General features: G+C 45.4%; 1 protein-coding gene and 1 long non-coding RNA gene across 3 annotated transcripts; one reads left to right on the top strand and one right to left on the bottom strand.

Moving 5' to 3' along the window:
* Positions 1 to 19865, top strand: LOC119892366 (vegetative cell wall protein gp1-like). 2 transcript variants are annotated; one of them, XM_038704570.1, is made up of 5 exons: positions 1 to 97; positions 313 to 375; positions 451 to 480; positions 694 to 1096; positions 19742 to 19865. In XM_038704570.1, exons 1-4 carry the CDS (start codon positions 4 to 6, stop codon positions 1083 to 1085), a joined length of 579 nt encoding a protein of 192 aa, XP_038560498.1. In that variant the 5' UTR covers positions 1 to 3; the 3' UTR covers positions 1086 to 1096; positions 19742 to 19865. The 2 variants fall into 2 exon arrangements, with proteins under 2 accessions (XP_038560498.1, XP_038560496.1); XM_038704568.1 differs by lacking the exon at positions 19742 to 19865 and having other exon boundaries at positions 694 to 1236.
* Positions 10412 to 10961, bottom strand: LOC119892367. The gene is made up of 2 exons (XR_005442542.1): positions 10832 to 10961; positions 10412 to 10674 (listed from the first exon to the last, which is right to left on the bottom strand). It is a non-coding gene; the product is annotated as an uncharacterized LOC119892367 (long non-coding RNA).
* Positions 19866 to 25069: the final 5204 nt, after the last annotated feature.

The following is a 25069-nucleotide window of genomic DNA, read 5'->3' as shown; positions in this document are numbered from 1 at the left end:
CACATGTGGCACAGGTGGCATTTTCACTTAGAGACTGGAACAATGGGAGCTCTGCGGGCCTTGCTTGTTTGCGTGTTGACTGTGTGGTTTACCAAAGGTTTATTTTTTATATTTTTCCTCTTTAAAGCATAGGCTGTGTTTACAAACTGGTAGTGTTGTAGCCTACAGCAAATGTAAAAGTAAGGTTACTCTTTCAGAAATCTTGTGGCTACGAGCGTAAGCTATGCCTTCCCATTAGTTCTGAAAATTCCTGAAATGTCATTCAGCTGTAACAAAGTGCTGGTGAATAACGGCACGTGTGCTGTCCTATAGGCTCTGGTTTGCCAGTTGGAGGCACAACAGAAAGTCAGGATGATGAGCTGCAGAGAGTGAGAGGTAAGAACACTGGTGATTAAAATGTTTCAGAGCTACATACTGACACTAACTTGCTTTTTAATGTCTTCTGTACAGAGTTTTTGTTGCAACAAGATGCTGATGGAGGTGAGTAGATTCTGTCTCATGCTTGTAGGGTTTAATAAACCTGCTACTGGCATTTCACAGTAAAAACTACACAACAAGATCTACAACAGTTGATGATCAGCCTAAGCCTACTTCATAATTCAAAATCATGTAAACTATATTTTGGCTAGATGGCCTACTAGCCTATAGCATGATGGATGCAGTAAGAACTTAATACGCTGCTTGTGTTGTCAGACTATAACACGACGGGCCTCACCAATGTGACGAACACGACGGGCCTCACCAATGTGACGGCCACGACCCCAGCGCCGTCTCCGGCCACGACGGGCCTCACCAATGTGACGGCCACGACCCCAGCGCCGTCTCCGGCCACGACCCCAGCGCCGTCTCCGGCCACGACCCCAGCGCCGTCTCCGGCCACGACCCCAGCGCCGTCTCCGGCCACGACCCCAGCGCCGTCTCCGGCCACGACCCCAGCGCCGTCTCCGGCCACGACCCCAGCGCCGTCTCCGGCCACGACCCCAGCGCCGTCTCCGGCCACGACCCCAGCGCCGTCTCCGGCCACGACCCCAGCGCCGTCTCCGGCCACGACCCCAGCGCCGTCTCCGGCCACGACCCAACCCTGATTGTGTCTCGCATGGTCACATTAGGAGGCAATTAAAGTTTGGGACTTGGTGGACCATATGCAAGACTTCTTTTGCCTGTCTTTCTGCATGTACCCTCCCTGTTGTCTCTGCTTTAAATAAAACTTGACTTGAGATCTTTCAGAAAAGGGCACTAAACTGACGTTACTTGATTTCTTACGAATCCCTGTAGGCCTATCGCGTCTCATTCAGAACTTGAATGTGTTGTCAATCAGGAGCATTCAGAGTTCACACAACTGCATCAATTCAACTCAGTAGCTGCTGCCAGGATGGCCTAATCTTTTCAGTAGATTAACCTGATTGTCCACATAAATTTTGGACTTGCAAGGCTGTAGACCCTTGTATGTAAAATCAGACATGGCTGTCAAATTCAGCTATTAATAGCCGATCTTGAGTAAAAATGGCTACGCCCCCGTTAGTGCAAGTATAAAATTGCATCAGTGCTGGTTTTGTACACCCAACTCAAATGGTTGGGCCACAAATTTCCTGCCTATTTAGTCCAAAGACAAAATGTTGTGGGGGTTACGTTGCTGAGGCTGGGTTGGAGAAACTGGCTAGCTTTACTGAGTGATGCTGTGTTCCATTTACCTCAGAGCTGGGATTGATGGCGTTCCAGTTAACAAGTTGGAAAACCTCACTCGGCCAGCTGTTTACAACTAGCCAGGTTAGCTGTTTTGTTTGATCTGTTGGACAGCACTTTATGTACGAACATTTGAGTCCCAAGTACACAGAAGTGCTAATAAACTACAGCTTTCACTAACTGATACCCTGACAGCAATCTTGTATCACAAAGTCGGGGTAGTGCGGTTGTCCCGACTTTCCGAGTCTGAAATCCGACTTCAGGGGGCGATCCAGTTGAAAGTTCCAACTGTCAAAACATGTAAAATGGAACGCACCATGACAAATGGTTTGTGTGTTGTGCATTTTAGGCAAAGTCTTAATGCTGAAACACATGAAATTTGGGACAATTTTCTTTTGCATTTAGGTCTTAACCACATTAGACCAAAACGCTACGCGTAGAGCGGTCACATCTGGACAAGATTGTCCAAGAGGCACAAATAGGCTTTTCCTTGAAAATTTTGTTTCAGATTTATGAGACGTTATTCTCTTTTGCACAGATAGCCTATAGCAAAAAAAATTTTATTGACAATTTTAATCTTTTTTGGAACCATTCCACACATTTATGGACTGATGGGGTTCATCCCAGCAGATCAGGAAGCCGTATGTTGGTTAGTAATATCCAGCACGCTGTACAATGCGCCCCATGTGTCTGACTATTTACGCCACACACCCCCTCCACAGAAGCTGCTACTTTATGTCCACAGCTGCACAGACCTGCACTGTTTCCATCAGTGGCTCCCCCTGCCAGTCACCCTCATCTTTGATTTTGTATGTAAGTATAAACATGCATCACTCTCATATTCCCATAGTAACGATATCTGTTCGGCCACCTAAATCAAAAGTGAACAGAAGAACAGCTGTGCCTAACAACTTAAAGACTAATACAACTGCTCCAAAAGAAAATAATAGCATGAAAATTAAGTGTGGGCTATTAAATGTCAGATCCCTCTCTTCAAAAGCTGAACCGGTTAATGAACTAATATCAGATCATAATATGGATTTGTTCTGTTTGACTGGGACATGATTGTGTAAGCCTCAATGAATCCACTCCTCCCAGTCATAGTAATCCGCACATACCTCGAGGCACTGGCCGAGGAGGTGGAGTATCAGCTCAATTTCATTCAGACCTTTTAGTCAAGTCAAAACCCAAACTAAGTTCTGGCTCTTTTGAAAGCCTTGTTCTCGGTATTTCAAACCCGACCTGGACAACTATGCAGCAGATTTTATTTGTTATAGTGTACCGTGTTCCCGGTCCTTACTCCCAGTTTTTATCAGAATTTGCAGAATTTTTATCTGACTTAGTCCTTAAAACAGATAACGTAATGATAGTAGGGGATTTTAATATTCATGTGGACGTCAAGAATGAGAGCCTCAGCACTGCATTTAGTTCACGGCTTAATTGGTTGGCTTCTGTCAAAGCGTTCATAAACCCACACACTGTTTCAACCATACCCTTTACCTAGTATTAACATATGGTATTGAAATTGAAAACTTGGTGGTCTTTCCTCATAATCCCATTTTATCTGACCACTATCTATTATCTTTTGAGTTCCAATTGTTGGACTTCAAGCCACCAAGCAAATATTCCAATACTAGATCCCTATCTGACGGTGTTGTAGTTAAGTTTAAGGATTCAAATGCATCAGTGTGTAACTCAATTCCGTGTTTCATAATACCTCCTATAGACTCCTATGCTAACGTCCATCCCTCACAAATCTATGGTACAACAGTCAAACACGCAAGTTAAAGAGAGCATCACAGAAACTTGAGAGGAAACGGCGTCTTACACATCATGAAGATTCTCATTCAATGTGGCAGGATAGTGTGAAAATGTATAGGAAGGCCCTCCGCAGCGCCGGAGCAGCCTATTACTCAAAATGAATAGAGGAAAATAATAATTATAATCTTTATTTGTAGAGCACTTTGTGTTTATGTGTAGTAATGAGATCAGAAAAATAGCGTGTTCTCGCATCCTTAATGTTATGTAGTTGGTTAATAAATCCTTCAGACTGAGGTAATGGACTTGGAGACTGGATTTTTCCATCTGCGCTCTGCTTTCCTGCATTCCCTTTTTGGGCTGCGAATGCTGTCTTTTATCCAAGGTTGCTTACTAGCTTTAGACGTAGGCCTAACCTTTAGAGGAGCAGTAATATTTAGTGACAACAAGCAGATATGATTGAAGAGATCAACTAGATTGTTGGTGTTGGAATCAGACAGGTGTTGGCTTTGGCTCTGAAAGAATGTGCAAAACGTTTAAACACTTTGTTCATTAAAGCTGATATTGTACAACTGTATACTAACAAATACAAACAAAAATTCAAGAAAAAGACAACTTTGGCTATTTAGTTGAACTTTGACCTGACCAAGCAGTTCTTCCCTCCTATGTTTTATGAGAGCAGCTTCTCCCCTATGAGTAAAAAGCCTACCAACTGTACTGCACCAAACAATGCGCTTAAAAAAACGTGACTCTTGCTGTTTACATGAATAAATGCACAATATTATAGAGCATGCAATCAACTGCTGTTGCTAACGCATTTGTCTCGGTCCAGGTGTATTTATTTATTTTCATCTAATGTCACCCTGGTATAACGTTAGTGCTGCATTATGCTACTGATCCGACCGTTCTGAAAGATCTATAGCCAACTCTTACTTCCGGGTCACCTGGCTCACCGGTCTCTTTTCTTAACTATCTTCAAACGGAAAATGAAAATAGGAATTTCATAAAACCAAAATCGGACCATTATTTGAATTTGGTTTAGTTGTTTTTGGATTTAGAAACCAAAAATGGGAGAACGTGTCTTTTTTTTTTTTTCGTTTTAGTTTTTGGTTTGAAACGACAAACGAAAAAAAAGGTGGTTTATTCGTTTTGTGGTTCAAACGAAAAAACAAACTATCAGAACGTACACGGACCAAATAATTTAGAGAGACTTGAGCGTTTTCGTTTTTTGGGAATGGATTTTATTAACATGGAGAGAACATATTAGATATGGTGTCAAAAAGGTAGGCTATAAATGTCATGAGGTGGAAGTATACGGTTCAGTAATCTGTATTAGCAGACCTGGATGTTATACAAGCTTGGGCTTTAAGAGTGAGTTTAGAAGCGGTTAGGACCTCCCCTGTATGTGCTCTCCAAGTTGAAGCAGGTGAAATGCCACTGTGGTTGAGACGCAGGAGTATGATAAAGAGTTTGGCGCAAATGTGGTGTGGCCTATTAGACCTGTCGGGAATTAGAAACACCATGGGTAGATTTGGAATTACGTAAGATTAAATGCAATAATAAAACTGCTGATTTAACTATGTATATTATAGCTATAGGGACAGTAAGGAAAGTATTCAGATTTTTACAGATGGGTCAAAGGACATGCAAACAGATGCAACAGAGTCTGCAGTTGTTGTTCTTTTATCAAGTAGAACATCTGAAAATCTGAGTGTTTACAGTTGAACTGTTGGCAATATTGATGACTTTGGAATGGATAGAACAAATTAGTTATAAGGAAATATTAATATGTAGTGACTCTGCAGCCAGAAGTCACCTGGACCTGCTGTATGAAGTCCCCGGTGAAAAAGTTGTACTTTTTCTTGATGCACTTATCACATTTTAATTGTACCATACTAAGTGTATATTAAATGTGTTATTTTGGAACAACTTAAAGTATGTTAAGTGTTCTTTTAGAAATACTTAAACTCAACTTTAAAATAATTGCAATATATTTTAATATACTTAGCTGTGTTAAAATGGAACAACTTTAAATAAATTTACTCTAATTTAAATATACTTATTTAAACTTTTGTGCTAACAGCTTAAATATGTTTTGAACATTATTATTAACATTTCTGATTATTAGTTTCTTACTAGTATACTCCAAGAGCCGCTATCAATATACTACAAAGCTGCTTTATGAAACCATTCAGTAAGACAATAATTCATTATTAATGCATTAAAAATACCTTGCTGAATGCCCGTATAGCATAATAAATATCAGTAAAAAAATGTATTTTAAAACACACACATACAGACAACTAGAAAACTTTAATCTTCTGTACATTACAAAAATAAATTCCTGGACAATAAAAGGTACAGCAGACCAAAACACGTTGAAATAAAATAAAATGAAATGACCAGTATTACTTAACAAGTTGCAAACTATTGGTAAAGGGCATTCATTATTTACAAAAAGTGATCTGCTCCTGGGTCACAGTGCAAGTCAACAGAACAGGCTTGTCATTTTCTTACATTAGTACTTTGAACCTTCCCCCTACTGTCAGGAGCACTCATCATTTAATAATATAAATTTAATTAAACTGGACTCAGACTTGTTTCTACCGAAATCATGAACCGCTAAACTCGTGCGCACAGATTGCAAAAAAGGCGAATTTTACAGTATTTTATCCAATAATGGCTTTGATACTGACCTGACAGCATTGATTGCCTGTTTAATGTCAAAAAAATGATACTGTAACCATTATAACGTTAGGCAGTGCTGGCAGAGGAGAGGCATAATTTATTGACCACACAAGATAAGATTAATTCACACTTTATTTATTTTGGCATATGACAATCGGTGATCGTATGAGAACATATTTCGATTCAATTTGAGAATTTATTTCCACACGGTAGCTAAGAAATAAAGTCCTGCAGCTAATTGGCTGGTTCGTGCAAGATTGATTGATTGCTGCGTGTGCAGACGCCTGCTGCACGCGTGGGTTTGTGTTCCAGTTCCATTGCCTCTGACGCGTGATCGGCGCTGGTTGTAAATGATTAATTGCTGTGATCGTAATGAATGTTCAATTATTTTTATACCCCTGGACAATGAAATGATGAATGTCTTTATATGTTGTATGTATATGCTGACGTTCTCAATAAAGTCAATAAGGGAAATTTGTGGCTGCCTGCAGGACTTTGTGTTTAAATTCAAATTCCTTTGATGTGTGACGCTGTGCTTTGATGTGAATCAATACACGTGATGTCATATAGTCCTGACTATATAAAGTGTGCTGGTAACTACATTCTACATTCAGTTTTCACTCTTGACAAGGGACTTCCAGGCCACAGTCAGAAACCATAGTGAGGTAGACAGTAGTGAAAACATTAAGCAAGATACAATTTCCACGAAAATTACTTACTCTACACATTACTAAACACTTTACAGTAAGTTTCAAATAAACGGAAGAAAAGCAGAGCTTTGTGAACAGAACATACCAAAATGGACCAAACCGGTTTCCAGATGGACAACACTATCACACCTCTTCTGCCCATCGTAATAAAACATTTCGCAAGAATATCTACAGCACAGTGGAACATGTTAGCTGAAGGGACTTTGGACTCAGCCACACAAGCTACAGTGGCTGATGGGATACTCTCTGTGGACATCTTGACGAATATGACAGTGTTTCAGGAGCACATGCAAAAGAGTGCATCTCAGGCTGCTGTGAGTACAGTTTTGGAGAACTTCAACACTCAATTCAGAGACTCCCTCCCTGGTAGCATTGCTTGTGCTTTTCAAGTCCCACAAGACAAATGTGAGAGTGCAGAAAATATGTATGCTCCACACAAAAGCTCTGAATCTCCAGAAGAGATTATGGAAATGAAGGAACCAGAGAGACGTGAACTGCCTCGGAGCGTAAAATCCGAGATCTCCATCCCCTCAGTGATTGAAGCTGTGACTGACATCCTTGCCAAATGGTCCAGTAAGACACGAGACCTTACAGAAGAGGCTGAAAATGCTGTCCTTTCTCCCAGAACCTCTCTGGAAGCTCATAATGTAGCATCTGACATTGTCAAAACTGTATTAGATGACCTGCATTCTCAGGACTTGGGAGATGTAGCTAGCAGCAGTGACAAAAGATGCTCACCAAGACCTCATTTTAATATAGGGTTAATATTTGATAAAGTGAGAGACTTTCTTGTCTCACAGGCCGCACCTTCACAAGGTACCGCCAGTGCCGACCAAGCAGTTTGCAAACGCAGCTTTTTCAAGTTTGCTAAAAAACAGTTTGTCAAAATGATGAACGAGCTGAAGACAAAACACGCAGACTTCCTTGTGAGACCCAACCCAGATTCCTGTCAGCCTAAACCCATGGAAGAGGATGACTTTGAAGAAGCTATTGATGGCATTTTACCAGGAACTGTTCCTTATTCTCCAAGGCCCAGACGTGCATCTAGTGATCCAACCAGCAACTCCACATTGATCAGCATGAGAGAGCAGCAGTTTTCTCAACTAGATTTTGAGAACATCAAAAAAGATGTTGAAAGCTTGTTTAATAAATTCAACCTTCCAGAGAACGCTGCAGCAAAATCCAACAAAGCGCTGGAAGACATCAAATCCACGGGCGTGATCATGAAGTTTTCAAAGGAGCTGACTGACAAAATATACGGTAATCTGATGGCTCGCCAGACATATAAGATTCCCACGGTCCAAAGGGTGAGAAGTGCCTCTGCCCCTGTCAGGACGAAGGCATATACCGCCACAGAGGACGCAGTGCAAAAGTTCTTGCAGCAGCTGCTGCTCTGGATGGAGATCAGCGATGAAGTGGTAGGTGCCTTAACTGACATCAAAGACCTAATCACAACAGTGCTGACCCCACCACCAGAAAATGCCCCTATCAGGCTGGAGTGCCCTGAAGCCAGCAACAGGCAGACTTCAAGAATATCATCTATTAATGATGATGAAGTTTCTGCATCCGTCTGCATGGATTTTGATGGTGAGAACTTGAATGTCAGGGTTCATGTTGACAGTCAGCAATTGCGCAAATGCAATGTCGAGGTGACTTCAGGAGCTCCTGAAGAAGTAACCTCTGAACCCAGAGCAATCAATTACACCTGTACTCCAGTGCGTGAAGGTGGGGATCTGTCCGCAGTGTCAAATGATTCCTCTTCTTCCACATCAGAGCAGATGACCAGCAAATTCATCACTGACCTGCTCATGAGGCTTGTCACAAAGGCCCCTTTGAAAACCAAAAGGTCCATGCAGATGGCAGACGTCAACGCCATCATCAAGCGTCTGTCAGACAAGGTAGTGGATGAGATCAAATTCACTGGCCCTGTTGTTAGAAAAACCAAGAACTCCATGACAATAGTCAACAAAGCCATGATTAAAGACCTTGACCGGGAGTTTGGCTCTCCAAGAAAGATACTGGAGGCTGCAATGGCATCAAACCATACATCTTTTGATGATGCTGTTGTGAAGTATCTGAAAATCCATATAAATGCCCTCTTCAATTCACCCCCAAAGAAGTCCGCAGTTGCCAGGTTCTTTTCAGCAGTGGGAAAAGCTGCAAGCACGACCTTCACGTGGTGCATCATGTGTTGTGGTCCAGTAGCTTACAGCTCAGCTGTCTCACACTGACCTGAACCTTTCTCACAGCGGCCATTTTGACGTACAGTAGCAGTTCTGTTTCTGATGGCAGATGGCGCCTTAGCCTCTGCCTCATAGTGTGAATGGGCTAAATGTGATGTAGTGTAAAAGTGCTTTTAGTGGTCGTAAAGACTAGAAAGGCACTATACAAGTACAGATCATTTACCATTTACACTTGGGTCAAAATGTCCGCTGTGAGAAACGCTCAGTGCCGCACTGCAGCTCAGTGTTTAACACTGTGGCCTTACAGCAAAGATCTGAGTTGGACTCCCTGCCTTGAGCTTTGCTGTATGGAGTTTCTATACTCCCCGTGTTGGCATGGGTTTCCTCTGGTTGCTCCGGTTTCCCCGCCTATTTCAAATTTTTAAAAATCATAAAATCAATAAATTAAAAAAAAACTAAAATAGTGTTTGATTTTGGTTGTTTTTTTCTCTGCTCTCAGATTGGTTGAATCTGACAGTATTTTTTGCATTGAGTGCACGTGTCATTTTCAGCTCAATACAACAAATTGAGCTTCACAATGGAACAATGGTTTTTCTCAAACGTTTTCATTTCAAGGACCCCTAAACTGCCACAAGTTAGACCACAGATCCCCATTTGATAAGATTTTTTCCCAGCATCCCCCATCTGAAAGGATTTTCAATGTTTTATTACAGAAATTGTATGAATCCCAAATAGTCAAATATTCTGTCATCGTGTTTCATGGAATTATAGTGAAAATAAATATAACTAACTATCGTCAGTCTCATCTATTGTCACGACTACAATAAGGCCCATGAAAGCGGCTTGGCTGTCTCTTTAGATAAAACGTTTTTATTCTTCCAGTGCAACTAAATGCAATCAGAGTCCGAAGATGTTCTCACTTACACATGAAACACAAATTGTGTTACTATCCCAACATTTTGAACATGCAGCATTATTTAACTAATCTCTTCTCCCTTACAGGACGTGGTGACGCAACTCAGACAGCTGCAGGACGATCTGCTGAGGTTAAAGAAATAAAATAAAAAGGATGAACAACCTGCTACGGCAGTTGACACTTTGCCCAACTTTGCTCTGGAGTCTCAAAGTGAGACATCTAAATCATCAGCCATTTTCATTTGTCAGATCGTAATTCACACTTACGTTTTAGTTTATAGATTGCTTTCTTATTTTCTTTGTGTGTGCTTTTGTGTGCAGTAGCCAGTGTTTTATTCCAGCTAGCCTCAAAAAAGTACCCGACACAAGAGGCAGGACAGACATTTTTTGGGGATGCCTGTCTGGCGACCACCTGTGTGCCCAAGGACTGTTATTCAGGTAGGAACTACAAACACAAAACAGATGGCTCTATGATAATAGCTGACATTGGTTTACTGTCTATTCTTTTTTTATACATAAAATATCCTACACTCTCTGTTTCATTCTCTTTCCTCAGGTACACTCCCCTCTGGTCCTGGAGTTTTTGTGAAGGGGAATCAGACTCCACACATCTAAAATATTATCAAATGTGTGCATTTTCATGGGTGGGAAACCAGTAAGCCAGGACTGGTGTTCAGTTCTGGTTCTCTCTCCGTGTTTGCATGGGTTTACTCCGGGTGCTCCAGTTTCATCTCACACTGCAAAGACATGCAGATTAGGTTAATTGAATGTATGCATTATTAAAACAATATAGACTTTTTTTATTTACTACATGTTTTTAATAATGTTTATGCTTGTTTTGTTATTTATTTGAAATCCTTAATATATATAAAACATATCATTCCTCCATCTTACAAAAATCACACCCAGGTGAAAAAGAAATATACTTAAGTTCGTACGTTGAAGAGGACTTGCACAGCCGACGCTGTGGTATTTAGAAACTGTTATGGTGTGGACAGAGTGGACCCAAAAGCAACGCTCAGGATGAAAAGTTTTTATTTAGGGAAAAAGGGGTTGAGGGAGTGGAGGTGAGGGAGAGGTGGATGCCGGGGAAGCACGGGGAACCGAGGCGACTTAGACAAGGGAGCCGGGAGCCACTGGGGACCGAGGAAGAGAGGAGGCACGGGAGAAGTGACCGGGAGGGTTGGTGGAGGAGTGTGGTGGCAGGCTGACTGGCTAAGCACGGGGAGGAGCCAGGAGGAGGTCCGAGGGGAGAGGGCAGGGTGGCGAGCCCAGCTGACTTGACAGAGGACGAGGGTGAGTGAACCTGGGGGAAGGCAGACAGACAGGGTTAGACACAGGGACAAACCAAGAATAGGGAAACGGAGATGAAGGAAAAAAGGCTTGAGGCAAACGGTGACACCAGGTCTGGAGCAACAACGATCAAGCAGCGATTGACTGGAGAACCGGGGTTGAAGTACTGTCAGAGATGAGGCTGATTGCTGGCAGGTGTGGCAGGCAGAGGAGGTGGCCGATGAGGTGCAGGTGCGGACTGTCAACTGGCTCAGGAGCAGAGAGAGAGGGAGAGCACACACAGGGGGAAAGGAGGAGACACAAACAAGCAGGCCAAAACACCAGGGGAAAACATTATTTTGTTTAATTTTACAAGCAAAATTTACCTCTAATTAACCACCTAGCATTGTCAGATTTTTTATTTTTGTTCAAAGTTGCTGAAACACAATATAACATCATGTAATATGTCATCATGTCTCACTGTTCTGATAATCCTAACCGTTTAGGTTCAGGTGAAATGTTTTTCAACAAGGAACCCCACCCATTTAATGCTCAGTTCTTCCATTACAACATGATCAAAAACATTACATAAACACTTCTGTACAATCAGCCAAGGGGCTGTATGATAAAATGTTATTAAACAGGTACAAAAAATAACATAACATAAAGACCTGCTTAACAACTGTGCTGTCAACATGTCACATTAACACAGCAGTCAATATGTGAAGTACAAAAGTAGCCAATTTCTTACACCTATTACAGTATTTTTAATCTATTTATTTTTTCACAAGAAAAGAGCAAAAACATGCAGGAGCCAGACATACCTACGAGCACATTCAGCTTTTGAGGGTCCAGCTGGCCCTTTGAGGTTTGAATGCCAGACTTCCCTGTGAACGTGGATTGGGCCAGTATCTCCTTTACAAATATCAGCGTCGAGGTTGTGCTTTCAAACATTTTCTTGAGGACCGTAACATCAGAATCAGCAAGAGTATTCTGGGTAGAACAAGTAACAATCAGAAGTATTATAACAGTTAACAAAAGTAAACACCAGATACTACTGGATTATTGGAAGTGGTCATACATACACACACACAGACAGACAAACAGAGAGATGGAAAGACAAATTCTTATTACAGCTATAACAATTTGATTAGGACAAGGTATTTTTGGTGAGCCACTTTTCATGGCCTCCTTAAGACATCATAGAGTGAGGCAACGATCCCAGAAAGCTCCCTAAAGTTAAAAATACAGTAGCAGATAAAGTTAAATATTCACAGCTACGGCAGTACTTCCACCTAGTGTAGTTCTTCATTTGCATATCTTGATTAAACACCGATTCTTATGGCAAATTTTTCTTATCATTTATTATTTGATTTTGTTGAGCTAAGGCAGGAAATTCAGACCCACATCTGGGCCCAGGATTAAGTTGGTTAAATTTGGCAAATGGTAGGTTGAATAAAGGATATATGACCATACAAATGTACATAGAGATGAGCAGTATTTTATATAACATCACATGCTATTATATAGTGTGGTCATGCATTGCAAGACACAAAAACATTATTTCACAAAAATGACGACTGTAGTGATGTCTCTACAGAAGATAAGGGCAAGAATAATGATTACAGTAATCGATAACTTCTTCAATGTAAGTATGGACATTAGCGTATTCTATTATAGAAATGTTAACCTATTCTTCAGCATATAGACAGCATTATAATAATTGCATTTATACTCTGATAATGCCCTCACTGGTCATCTCAACAGTACAAAAGCTGAATTGAGTGCTCACCCACACGCATGCACAGGCCTGCCTACATTCTCAACCATCAAATTACAGCAACAGGTAGAAATGTTTTGCAGTAGAAAAATCTTTTGTGGTGTTTTTGAATTATATATGCATCCATGCATCCATCCATACGTCCATCCTAATTTCGGGGTAAAATGCTTTGTAACAAGCATTACGCGAGATTGTAACTGGTAACATTACCAACATTTTAATAGTAATGCCTTATTTAAGGTTATTGCGTTACAGCAAAAAGCAATACATGACCGTAATTGCGTTTCTTTAGTTACGCATTACTCCCATCACTGGTTCTAAGGCAGACAAAACTTGCTGTCTAGATTATGAAGCTATTAAGATGCTAGTTAACTAAAGTCAGCTAATAACTATCAGAAAATTAGTTATAAATCCACATGTTAGCAAGTATTAGCTAATGCACACCGGCTATCTAACTAGGAAAAGTATTTTCAAACCCAGAGTGAATTCAATGTTAGTTAGGCTACACAAATGTCGTGTTTTGCTAACAATAATCAACTCACCCCAAAGAAGGAGGATTTTTGCCGTCAGTATCTGCATCTGTACTCTCCTGCTAAGTTAGCACTTGCCAGGCACACCTCTCTTCACATTGAAGTTGTGTGTGGCCTGATATTCCTCTTCTCTTCTGTGCTCTTTTCTTATTTTGTCTATGGTGTCCACCTTTGCCATGTCCGAGTCGGGAAAGTAAAACAAAGCAAACCTGGGAAACAACATGCTTTTCTGGCCAAAATTAGCTTCCCTCTCAATAACAATACGTTAACTTGACACAGTAACCTGACCGTGAGGTACTCGCAGCGGACTTTCACGCAGTGTGATTGGGGCGTCGATTTGAAAACCTTGATTCTGATTGGTCCAATTGAATTCACTGCGCTAGTGTAGCCTATACATACACTAGCGCAGGGTGCAGCATTGTATACACTGTATGTAAGGTGGTAGCCTTTGTTATTTTGTGACTAATGAATATGGACCGTACCATGTTAGATCAATACATTTAGTATTAACTCAATATGACATTTATCATGTTCAAAATACGGATATTTATACACTCACATAATATAATAGTTTTAGTCCAAAAAGTCACTGAATATACACACAGGTAAAAGAGATGCTGTAACTGAGAAATGAGAAAGGCCCACAGACTCCGCTGAGGTGAGCGACAATTATGGTGCGTTCCACTTGACATGGAAAGTCGGAATTTCCTAGTTCCCAGTTGGAACTTTCAGCTGGAACGCCCCCTGAAGTCAGGTTTCCGACTCGGAAAGCAGAGGTCTCGTGATCCAAGATGGCTGTCGGGGTATCAACGGTTAGTGAAAGCTGTAGTTTATACTGTTTATTAGCACTTCTGTGTACTTGTGACTCATAGAAATGTTCGTACACAAAGTGTTGTCCAACAGCTGTCTCTGGACGTGTTGCTACAGTGTTTAGTGTGAGTAAATACTGTCGCGGTTCTGGTTTCTCCTGTGCCCTCTCTCTCTCTCTGTGTATGTGCTCTCTCCCTCCCTGCTCCGGAGCCCGGCTGGCTACCCACACCTGCACCTCGTCAACCTCCATTCCCAGCCGCCACACCTGCCAGCCATCAGCCTCATCACAACCAGTATATCTACCCCGGCTTTCCACTCCATCCTCGCTCGATCGTCGCAGCTCCTGACCTGGTGTCGCCGCTTCGTTCTGGCTCTTTCTAAAATTCCCTCTTGCTTCACGTCCCCATAGCTTACTAACCCTGTCTCTCTGTTTCCCCCTGCCGGGTTCACTCACCTCTGCCTCCCAGACCCCAGTCTCCGAGCCCTCTCCTATCCGTCTGCCAGCCTCCCTCAAGCCTCCAACCTAAGTGCCCTCCGTTCCTCCAGCTTCTCGGTTCCCCGTGTCCTCGTCAGCCTCTCCCCCTCCTTCCACCCGCCCTCGCCTCGAACCCCCTTCTCCTCAATAAACCTCTTTCTCTAACCCTCAGCATTGCGTTTGGGTCCGTTCTGTCTCCCACCGTTACAGAACAATCGAGCCACTATGGACCCAGCACGCTCCCCCTCTCCTCCCCCCTCGACCGATCCCACTCCGCTGGAAGTCATCCGCGCCGTCGCCTCCCAGGGAGCGGTCCTCGACCAGCATGCGGCCCGGCTCCAGTCGGTGTCCGATGCGCTCTGCTCCCTGGGCGAGGAGGTGCGGCGTCTCAGTGCGCGGCTCCCCGACCCCTGCTCCACACGCCCTCTGTCCCCCTCTCAGTCTCCTCCTCGTTCGCTCTCCGCCGATTTTGTCCCAAGCGCCCCAGTAGGCGCGTACTCTCCCCGCGAGTCACCCAATCCGACGAGGCTAAGATCTGTTACGTCGCTGGGTTACTCCGCGACCGGGCTTTGGCCTGGTACGCAGCCGTCAGTGGGGGCCAGCCCCACGTTTTCTCCTCCTACTCCTCCTTTGTTGAGGAGATGCGGAGAGTCTTCGATCGCCCGGTGCGAGGGAGAGAGACGCCTGGTCGCCTCCTCTCCCTCCGCCAAGGTGATCGGAGCGTGGCGGAGTACTCGGTGGATTTCCGTATTCTGGCGGCCAACTGGGGTTGGAACAGTGAGGCTCTCCGGTGCATGTTCCTGGACGGCCTCAATAACCGGATTAAAGACCTGCTGGCCGTTAGGGACGCCCCGGAGGGTCTCGATGCTCTGGTCGAGGTAGCCACTGATCTCGACAACCGCCTGTGGGAGAGAGAGAGGGAACGTGTTGCCCGCGCTTCCTCCTCCTCCCGCTCCAGCCTCACACCGTCTCGGGCCTCTGCCCTGCCGTCCCCGCGCTCCGACTGGCCGTCCTGCCTGTGCCTCCTGCTCCCCCCGCACTCTCTGCCCCACCGTCTCCCGAGCCCATGCAGCTAGGCCGTACTCACCTCTCTCCGGAGGAACGCGAACGCCGCCGTCTCTCCGGGGAGTGCTTTTACTGCGGTAAACCTGGTCACTTCTTGTCCACCTGCCCTGTTCGCCCAAAAGCACCTGCTCGCCAGTAGGGTTGGGACTACTGCCCCTAGGGTCCCCTCTCCCAACCCCCACGTCCTACTCGATGCCTCCATTACCTGGGGGAACGTCACCCATCCTCTCAGGGCCCTGATTGACTCGGGCGCGGACGAGGTTTCGCAAACTTTTACCGCCGCTTGATCCGCAATTTCAGCACCGTTGCCGCCCCCCTCACCCGCCTCACTTCCACCTCGGTCCCTTTTGTCTGGTCTCCCGAGGCCGCTGCAGCCTTCTCCCACCTCAAGTCCCTGTTCACCTCCGCCCCCGTCCTCACCAACCCTGACCCCTCCCTTCAGTTCCTGGTCGAGGTGGACGCCTCGGACGTGGGCGTCGGCGCCTGCCTCTCCCAGCGCTCCCCCAAAGATAACAAGCTTCACCCTTGCGCCTTCTTCTCCCACCGTCTTTCCCCCACCGAACGAAATTACACCGTGGGGGACCGAGAACTGCTGGCCATTAAGCTGGCCCTAGAGGAGTGGAGGCACTGGCTTGAGGGGGCTGAGCTCCCTTTCCTAGTCCTGACCGATCACAAGAATCTCTCCTACATCCAACAGCCCTATTTTTCGATAGGTTCAACTTCTCCCTCTCCTACCGTCCTGGATCCCGAAACACCAAGCCAGACGCTCTCTCCCGACTCCATTCCCCGGACACTCCCCCGAACCCCCCGGACACCATTCTGCCCCGCACCTGCCTCATCGCCTCTATAGTTTGGGAGGTAGAATCCGCTGTTCGCTGCGCCCAGTCCACTGAACCCGGCCCTGGCCTCGAGCCTCCTAACCGCCTCTACGTCCCGTCGAGTGTCCGCTCCCAGGTTCTCCAGTGGGCGCACGCCTCCAGATTCAGTTGCCACCCCGGGATGGCCCGTACCCTCTTCCTACTTCGCCAGCAATTCTGGTGGCCCTCCATGGATAAGGACTGTCGGTCCTTTGTTGCCGCCTGTGAGGTGTGCGCCCGTGCCAAATCCTCCCATCAGCCACCCGCCGTTCTGCTCCGCCCCCTCCCGGTCCCCGGTCGCCCCTGGTCCCACATCGCCTTAGACTTCGTCACCGGTCTCCCCAGATCCAACGGGAACACAGTCATCCTCACCATCATCGACCGTTTCTCCAAATCCGCCCACTTTGTCCCCCTACCCAAGCTCCCCACTTCCTTGGAAACCGCCCGCCTCCTCATCAACCATGTCTTCCGTCTACATTGCATCCCTCAAGACATCGTCTCCGACCGGGGGCCTCAGTTCACGTCTCAGGTCTGGAGAGCCTTCTGCCGCGCCTTTGGCGCCACCGCCAGCCTCTCTTCAGGTTACCACCCCCAGACCAATGGACAGGCTGAGCGGGTCAACCAAGACCTGGGGGCGGCACTCAGGTGTGTGGCGTACAGAAACCCAGCCTCATGGAGCTCTCAGATCCCCTGGATCGAATACGCCCACAACTCCCAGGTTTGCGCTGCCACTGGAATGTCCCCCTTCATGAGTTAACTGGGCTACCAACCCCCCCTGTTCCCGTCCCAGGAAGCAGAAGTAGCGGTCCCCTCAGTACGGGCCCACTTCCGCCGTTGCCGCCGCATCTGGAGGGAGGCCACGGCTGCCCTGCAGCACACCGCGGTCCGCAATCGCCGGTTGGCGGACCGGCATCGCACTCCAGCCTCCGCCTACCGGCCAGGACAACAGGTGTGGCTTTCCTCCAGAGACCTCCCCCTGCAAACTTCGTCCAAGAAACTCGCCCCCCGGTTCATCGGCCCCTATCCCGTTGAGGCCGTCATCAACCCCTCCGCAGTTCGCCTGACACTCCCCCCTCACCTGAAAGTCCACCCGGTCTTCCACGTCTCGCGGATCAAACCCGTCTCCACCAGCTCCCTCTCTGTACCAGTGGCAGCGCCTCCCCCTCCCCGGATGGTCGACGGACACCCCGCTTACACTGTGCGCCGCCTCCTGGACGTGCGACGTAGAGGCCGAGGCTACCGGTACCTGGTGCACTGGGCCGGCTACGGCCCAGAAGAGCGCTCCTGGATCTCTGCCACTCAGATCCTAGATCCTTCCCTCCTGTCCGACTTCTACCGAGCTCACCCAGACAAACCGGGGGGTCCGCCTGGAGGTGTCCGTTGAGGGCTGGGCCCCTGTCGCGGTGGCAGCCCGGCTGTTGGTGAGTGTCCTGTTTCTCCTTTCCCTCACTTTCTGGTTTCTCCTGTGCCCTCTCTCTCTCTCTGTGTATGTGCTCTCTCCCTCCCTGCTCCGGAGCCCGGCTGGCTACCCACACCTGCACCTCGTCAACCTCCATCCCCAGCCGCCGCACCTGCCAGCCATCAGCCTCATCACAACCAGTATATCTACCCCGGCTTTCCACTCCATCCTCGCTCGATCGTCGCAGCTCCTGACCTGGTGTCGCCGCTTCGTTCTGGCTCTTTCTAAAATTCCCTCTTGCTTCACGTCCCCATTGCTTACTAACCCTGTCTCTCTGTTTCCCCCTGCCAGGTTCACTCACCTCTGCCTCCCAGCTCGGCCAGCCGGGCTCGCTCGACCTGCCTCCTCCTCCCGCCGCCTCCACGACGCCCTCCGGCTTCTCCTCTCGCACCTCGCCTGGACCCCAGTCTCCGCGCCCTCTCCTATCCGTCTGCCAGCCTCCCTCAAGCCTCCAACCTAAGTGCCCTCCGTTCCTCCAGCTTCTTGGTTCCCCGTGTCCTCGTCAGCCTCTCCCCCTCCTTCCACCCGCCCTCGCCTCGAACCCCCTTCTCCTCAATAAACCTCTTTCTCTAACCCTCAGCGTTGCGTTTGGGTCCGTTCTGTCTCCCACCGTTACAAAATACCACACAATGCGTTTTTTTTATCAACCGGTGTATGAATGGCTAATCTGGCTAGTTGTAAACAAACAGCTGGCCGAGCAAGGTTTTCCGACTTGTTAACAGGAACGCCGTCAACTCGGGTGTGACGTCATTCCCAGCTCAGGGCCTTTTTAAACCCCACATGGTGGCACAGGTGGCATCTTCACTTGGAGAATGGAACAATGGGAGCTCTTCGGGCCTTGCTTGTTTTCGTGCTGACTGTGTGGTTTACCAAAGGTTTATTTTTTATATTTTTCCTCTTTAAAGCATAGGCTGTGTTTAAAAATTGGTAGTGCTGTAGCCTACAGCAAATGTAAAAGTAAGGTTACTCTTTCAGAAATCTTGTGGCTACGAGCGTAAGCTATGCCTTCCCATTAGTTCTGAAAATTCCTGAAATGTCAATTAGCTGTAACAAAGTAGTGGTGATTAACAGACTGTGCTGTCCTATAGACTCTGGTTTGCCAGTTGGAGGAACAACAGAAAGTCAGGATGATGAGCTGCAGAGAGGGGTAAGAACACTTGTGGTGGTTAAAATGTTTCAGAGCTACATACTGACACTAACTTAATTTTTAATGTCTTTTGCACAACAGATTTTTTGTGGCAACAAGATACTGATGGAGGTGAGCTTCTGTTTCATGCTTGTAGGGTTTAATAAACCTGCTACTGGTTTTTAACAGTAAAAACTACATTGACTACACAACAAAGTTTACAACAGTTGATGATCAGCCTTGGCCTACTTCATAATTCAAAATCATGTAAACTATTAATATTGGCTAGATGGCCTACTAGCCTATAGCATGTTGGATGCAGTAAGAATTTACGCTGCTTGTGTTGTCAGATTATAACACAACGGGCCTCACCAGCGTGGTGGCCATGACCCCAGAGGCGTCTCCGGCCACGACCATGATTGTGTCTCACATGGTCACATTAGGAGGCAATTAAAGTTTGGGACTTGGTGGACCATATGCAAGATTTCTTTTTGAATCTGTCTTTCTGCATGTACCCTCCCTGTTGTCTCTGCTTTAAATAAAACTTGACTTGAGATTTTTTCAGAAAAATGCTCCTGTAAACTTTCTTACAAATCCCTGTAGGCCTATTGTGTCTCATTCAAAACTTGAATGTGTTGTCAATCAGAGGAGCATTCAGAGTTCACACAATTGCATCAGTGCAACTCAGTTGCTGCTGCCATTGTAACGGGCGTGCCTGGTCTGCCGTCCATCTGGCTGGATGCACATCCGTTAACGTCTGTGTGATCTGCGTTGTGTTTTGTGATTGCGACTGTGCTGATTGAAGGAAGGACCTGGACTACAAACAGCAACTGGTTGCTCCTTTAATGCAGGCTGTAAAGCAGTGGTATCTGTACAAATCAGTAGAAAACAAGAAATGCTCTGTAACATGCAGTCTCTTCCACACACGCTGTTCATCAGTTCCCTATTAGCAAATAAACACACAGGAAACCCCGTAGCCCTAAAAAACATGTGTCCTATATAACTTGCAAAAAGTGTGTTTACAAGGTTTGTATTTGAACTACACAACACTCTTAAGACTAGCATTCACTTTATAACTGCATATTGTTATGTTGTGTTGTCTAAGAAACGAAATAAACTAATGATAACCAGCAGAAAAATCCTTACCACCTCTCAGCGAGCAAAGCGCGGACTGAGAGACGCAGAGTTGACGTCATAAAACTGAGACCTCTTAAAGTGACACACTTCACTTTGAATATGCTCTAAAAACGTACAAAACATGTTATGAAGTCCATTCAAAAAGTGAAACTTGGATATTATATTCATTCATTACACACTGATATATTTCAAATGTTAATTTCATTTAATTGTGATGATTAAAACTGACAACTAATGAAAATCCCAAATTCAGTATCTCCGAAAAAAAAATTTGATTATTACTTAAGACCAATACAAAAAAAGGATTTTTATAAACGTTGGCCAACTGAAAAGTATGAATATGAAAAGTATGAGCATGTACAGCACTCAATACTCCTTTTGCCTGAATTACTGCAGCAATGCGGCGTGGCATGGGGTTGATCAGTCTGTGGCACTGCTCAGGTGTTATGAGAGCCCAGGTTGCTCTGATGGTGGCCTTTAGCTCTTCTGCATTGTTGGGTCTGGCGTATCGCATCTTCCTCTTCACAATACCCCATAGATATTCTATAGGGTTAAGGTCAGGCGAGTTTGCTGGCCAATTAAGAACAGGGATACCATGGTCCTTAAACCAGGTACTGGTAGCTTTGGCACTGTGTGCAGGTGCCAAGTCCTGTTGGAAAATGAAATCTGCATCTCCATAAAGTTGGTCAGCAGCAGGAAGCATGAAGTGCTCTAAAACTTCCTGGTAGACGGCTGCGTTGACCTTGGACCTCACAGTGGACCAACACCAGCACATGACACGGCACCCAAAACCATCACTGACTGTGGAAACTTTACACTGGACTTCAAGCAACGTGGATTCTGTGCCTCTCTCCAGACTCTGGGACCTTGATTTCCAAAGGAAATGCAAAATTTACTTTCATCAGAGAACAGTAACTTTGGACCACTCAGCAGCAGTCCAGTCCTTTTTGTCCACCTTGTGCGAGGTGTCAATGGTTGTCTTTTGGACAGCTGTCAAGTCAGCAGTCTTCCCCATGATTGTGTAGCCTACAGAACTAGACTGAGAGACCGTTTAAAGGCCTTTGCAGGTGTTTTGAGTTTATTAGCTGATTAGAGTGTGGCACCAGGTGTCTTCAATATTGAACCTTCTCACAATATTCTAATTTTCTGAGATACTGATTTTGGGGTTTTCATTAGTTGTCAGTTATAATCATCAAAATTAAAAGGAATGAACACTTGAAATATATTAGCCTGTGTGGAATGAATGTATACATTATACAAGTTTTACGTTTTGAATGGAATTACTGAAATAAATCAACTTTTTTTGATGATATTTTAATTATATGACCAGCACCCGTATTCTGCAATATTTATCAGGATTTGGTGAAGTTTCAACAAAACCACCAACATCCTGATTGTGGAATGTCTTATCAGGAAGACATGTCTACTACTGACACACACTGGCACAAGTGAAAAGGTAGACCTAGTCCACATAGTCAACTTAAAAGTTACCTCAAATACAAGGTTCAGGAAAGAAAGAGCTTGATCAGGTCTCAAAATTCCCCCTGGTTAATGTGACGCCTAGTACGCCCCACAACACTTGACCTCAGAAAATATTATCCTGTAGATATTTGTACACATCACTCAAGTATTGACTCTGAAACAAAAACCTCAGCGCATATGCATTTTCAACATATGTTAAAGCTCAACGGCTACCTAACAAAATATTCAGACCCTTCTGAAATGGTTTCTGAGTCATTGCCTCTATCAGTCTGTTTACTGATTTCATCAGTCTCCCTGCATGTGTCCTAACGTGGCTTTCAGCTCCACTGTGCAAGTGTGAGTCAGTGTGAACTGAGGTGTCAACATGTGGTGCAGGTGCGGTGGATGTACTGTCAACAATGGTCCTAGCAGGACTAAGAACTGGACTGGATGGGACTAGCTCTTGTGAATCGGCCAAATTAGACTCGGGCGAGACTGTGGGCTCTGCCCCATCCCTGGAACATGAAAAGTCCTGTGCAGCGTCTTCCTGATGCAGCACTCCAAACACCATAGCCGTTTCGTCACCAGAGTCGCAATCCTCCTGACCAGACTCCTCACTTTCCAACATCACTAGCATGGGCAGCTTCACCCTGATTCATCCCAGGGAGTGGCAGGAAGTTGACCTCAAGTAACAGATTCCTGTGCAAAACTCTTGTGATTCCGTCCACATCTTGTATTTTGTAGACATGGATGCTGGGATTCACACCAACAACTGTGTCCATCCCATCCTCCCACACGGACAACTTTCTCTTCCCACGTTCTGTCTTATTTGTCACCAGAACACGATCAGCTACAGACAGGTAAGTGCCCTTGACGCGTCTGTTGTATTGCCGGGCCTGGTGTTGCTGCTTGGCTGAAGAGTGTTTCTTGGCGATCTCCATAGCACTTTTCAGGGAGGAAAGCAGAGACTTGGCATATGAGTCATAGTCAGCGACTCCAGGATTATTCAACCCCTGCTTGAACATGACGTCTACCGGCAGTCAAGGGACGTGCCCAAACATGAGGAAAAAGGGTGCGTAGCCCGTAGTCTCGTGAACAGTGGTGTTATAAGCAAACGTGAGGGTTTGGATTTGTTGTGGCCACTGGTGCTTTTCGGCACGTGGACTATTTGTGTCCCACAGGCCGTTCTCATTATTTGGACATGGCGTTCATCTTTCATGAACAAAGGATATAGTCCTATAGTGTGTTGTGAACTGTCCTTAATCTGAGTACTCCTTAATTTTTCTGAGTTGTATTGTGTTTTGTTGTTTCTGTGAACTACTGAATCAACGGAACTGAATTTCCTCAGGTGCACTTTATCAAAACTAACTTCTCTGCAGATTGTAAATATTGTGGGTATTATTATTGTTTGTTTTGTCTTTGTTTTCACTTAATACATGGTACCAACACCAAATCTAATTATCCGCCTATCCTTTCAACACCTCCTTGAGACGAACCCTATCTTCTCTAGCCCAATCATTATTTAACAGTCTATAGCCATATCCGTCTGCTATATGTATATATATATAGCTGAATCTGCTGACGTATTGCGGTAAGCGTGTCGATCTCATTTTCGTTTCCGGTGCTTGTGTGTTGGTACCGTGTTGCGCTGCTCTCGCTAAATAAGTTACATTTGTTTGATTACAGCGGCCAACTGTTCGCTAAACACTTATTCTTTACAGTAATTTTGCCTAAGCACTCACAGTTCTTTCCATCTTTTAGTGACTGCTGTTCAATCTCATAGTTGTTCTAAAGTTTTGGTAACTGACGCTACAGTACTTTAGCTTAGCCGTTAGCGACTTTAGCTTAGCAGCTAGCGATGGCTTCTCCTTCTCCCTCTCTCTCTCCTACTTTCTCCTGCTCGGTGTGTCAGATGTTCAGTTACTCCTCTGCCTCCTTTAGCGGTAATGGTACGTGTAATAAGTGTAGTTTATTTATAGACATGGAGGCGAGGCTCAGTGATTTAGAAGTCCGGCTCCGCACCTTGGTAGATCAGTCTTTAGTTACTGTAGCTAGTCAGTCCCCGGTAGTCGGTGCGGAACGGCCTGAGTTAGCCTCTGGTAGCCGTCCCCCGGCATCTCCTGAGCAGCCAGGAAAGGGGGGCTGGGTGACTGTCCGAAGGAGGAATAGTCGTAAGCATTCAAAGTCCACGGGGCACCATCAACCTGTTCACGTTTCTAACAGATTTTCCCCACTCAGCGACACACCCGCTGAGAAACCAACTCTGATCATTGGCAGCTCCATTTTGAGAAACGTGAATTTAGCGAAGCCAGCGGCCATAGTTAAGTGCATCCCTGGGGCCAGAGCGGGCGACATTGAGTCTTATTTGAAACTGCTGGCTAAGGATAAACGTAAATACAGTAAGATTGTTATTCACGTCGGCGGTAATGACTCCCGGTTACGCCAATCGGAGGTCACTAAGATTAATGTTGAGTCGGTGTGTACATATGCAAAAACAATGTCGGACACCGTAGTTTTCTCTGGACCCCCGCCAAATCTGACCAGTGATGACATGTATAGCCGCATGTCGTCATTCCGCCGCTGGTTGTCGAGGTGGTGTCCAGCAAACGATGTGGGCTTTGTTGATCATTGGCAGACTTTCTGGGGAAGACCTGGTCTGATCCGGAGAGACGGCATCCATCCCACTTGGGAAGGAGCAGCTCTCATTTCTAGAAATCTGGCCAAGTTTATTAGTGGACCAAATCCATGACAACCCAGAGTTGAGACCAGGAGGCAAAGTCGCAGTTTAACACACTTCTCTGCCCTTCTAATTCAGCAGTTACCCACCCAAAACCCTACGCAGAGTCGCAGTCTAACACACTTCTCTGCCCTTCCAGCAGTTTACGCAGAGTCGCAGTCTAACACACTTCTCTGCTCCTCCATTTCAGGAGTTACTTAGTGAAAATCCTATAGTGACGGTGTCTGTCCCCGACCATCGAAATTATTTAAAAAGGTAAACAGAAGAGGAGCTGTGCATAAAAACCTCATAAAAATTAAAACCACAAGAGCAATAGTGCAAACGAATAGGAGAGTTAAATGTGGACTCTTAAACATCAGATCTCTCTCTTCTAAAGGTGTACTAGTAAATGAACTAATATCAGATTATGATATTGATTTATTT

This window comes from Micropterus salmoides, unplaced genomic scaffold, assembly GCF_014851395.1.
Source record: "Micropterus salmoides isolate LMB-PRFRI ecotype aquatic unplaced genomic scaffold, ASM1485139v1 Ms_hic_scaffold_7, whole genome shotgun sequence".
NCBI classification, from domain to species: Eukaryota; Metazoa; Chordata; class Actinopteri; order Centrarchiformes; family Centrarchidae; genus Micropterus; species Micropterus salmoides.
This window is presented reverse-complemented; position numbering and strand designations above follow the sequence as displayed.

Coding starts and splice junctions, on each gene's coding strand:
- LOC119892366 (XM_038704570.1), top strand. CDS start 4: ATGTGGCACAGGTGGCATTTTCACTTAGAGACTGGAACAATGGGAGCT. Junction 376..450: donor TGAGCTGCAGAGAGTGAGAG/GTAAGAACACTG, acceptor TCTTCTGTACAG/AGTTTTTGTTGCAACAAGAT. Junction 481..693: donor GCAACAAGATGCTGATGGAG/GTGAGTAGATTC, acceptor TTGTGTTGTCAG/ACTATAACACGACGGGCCTC.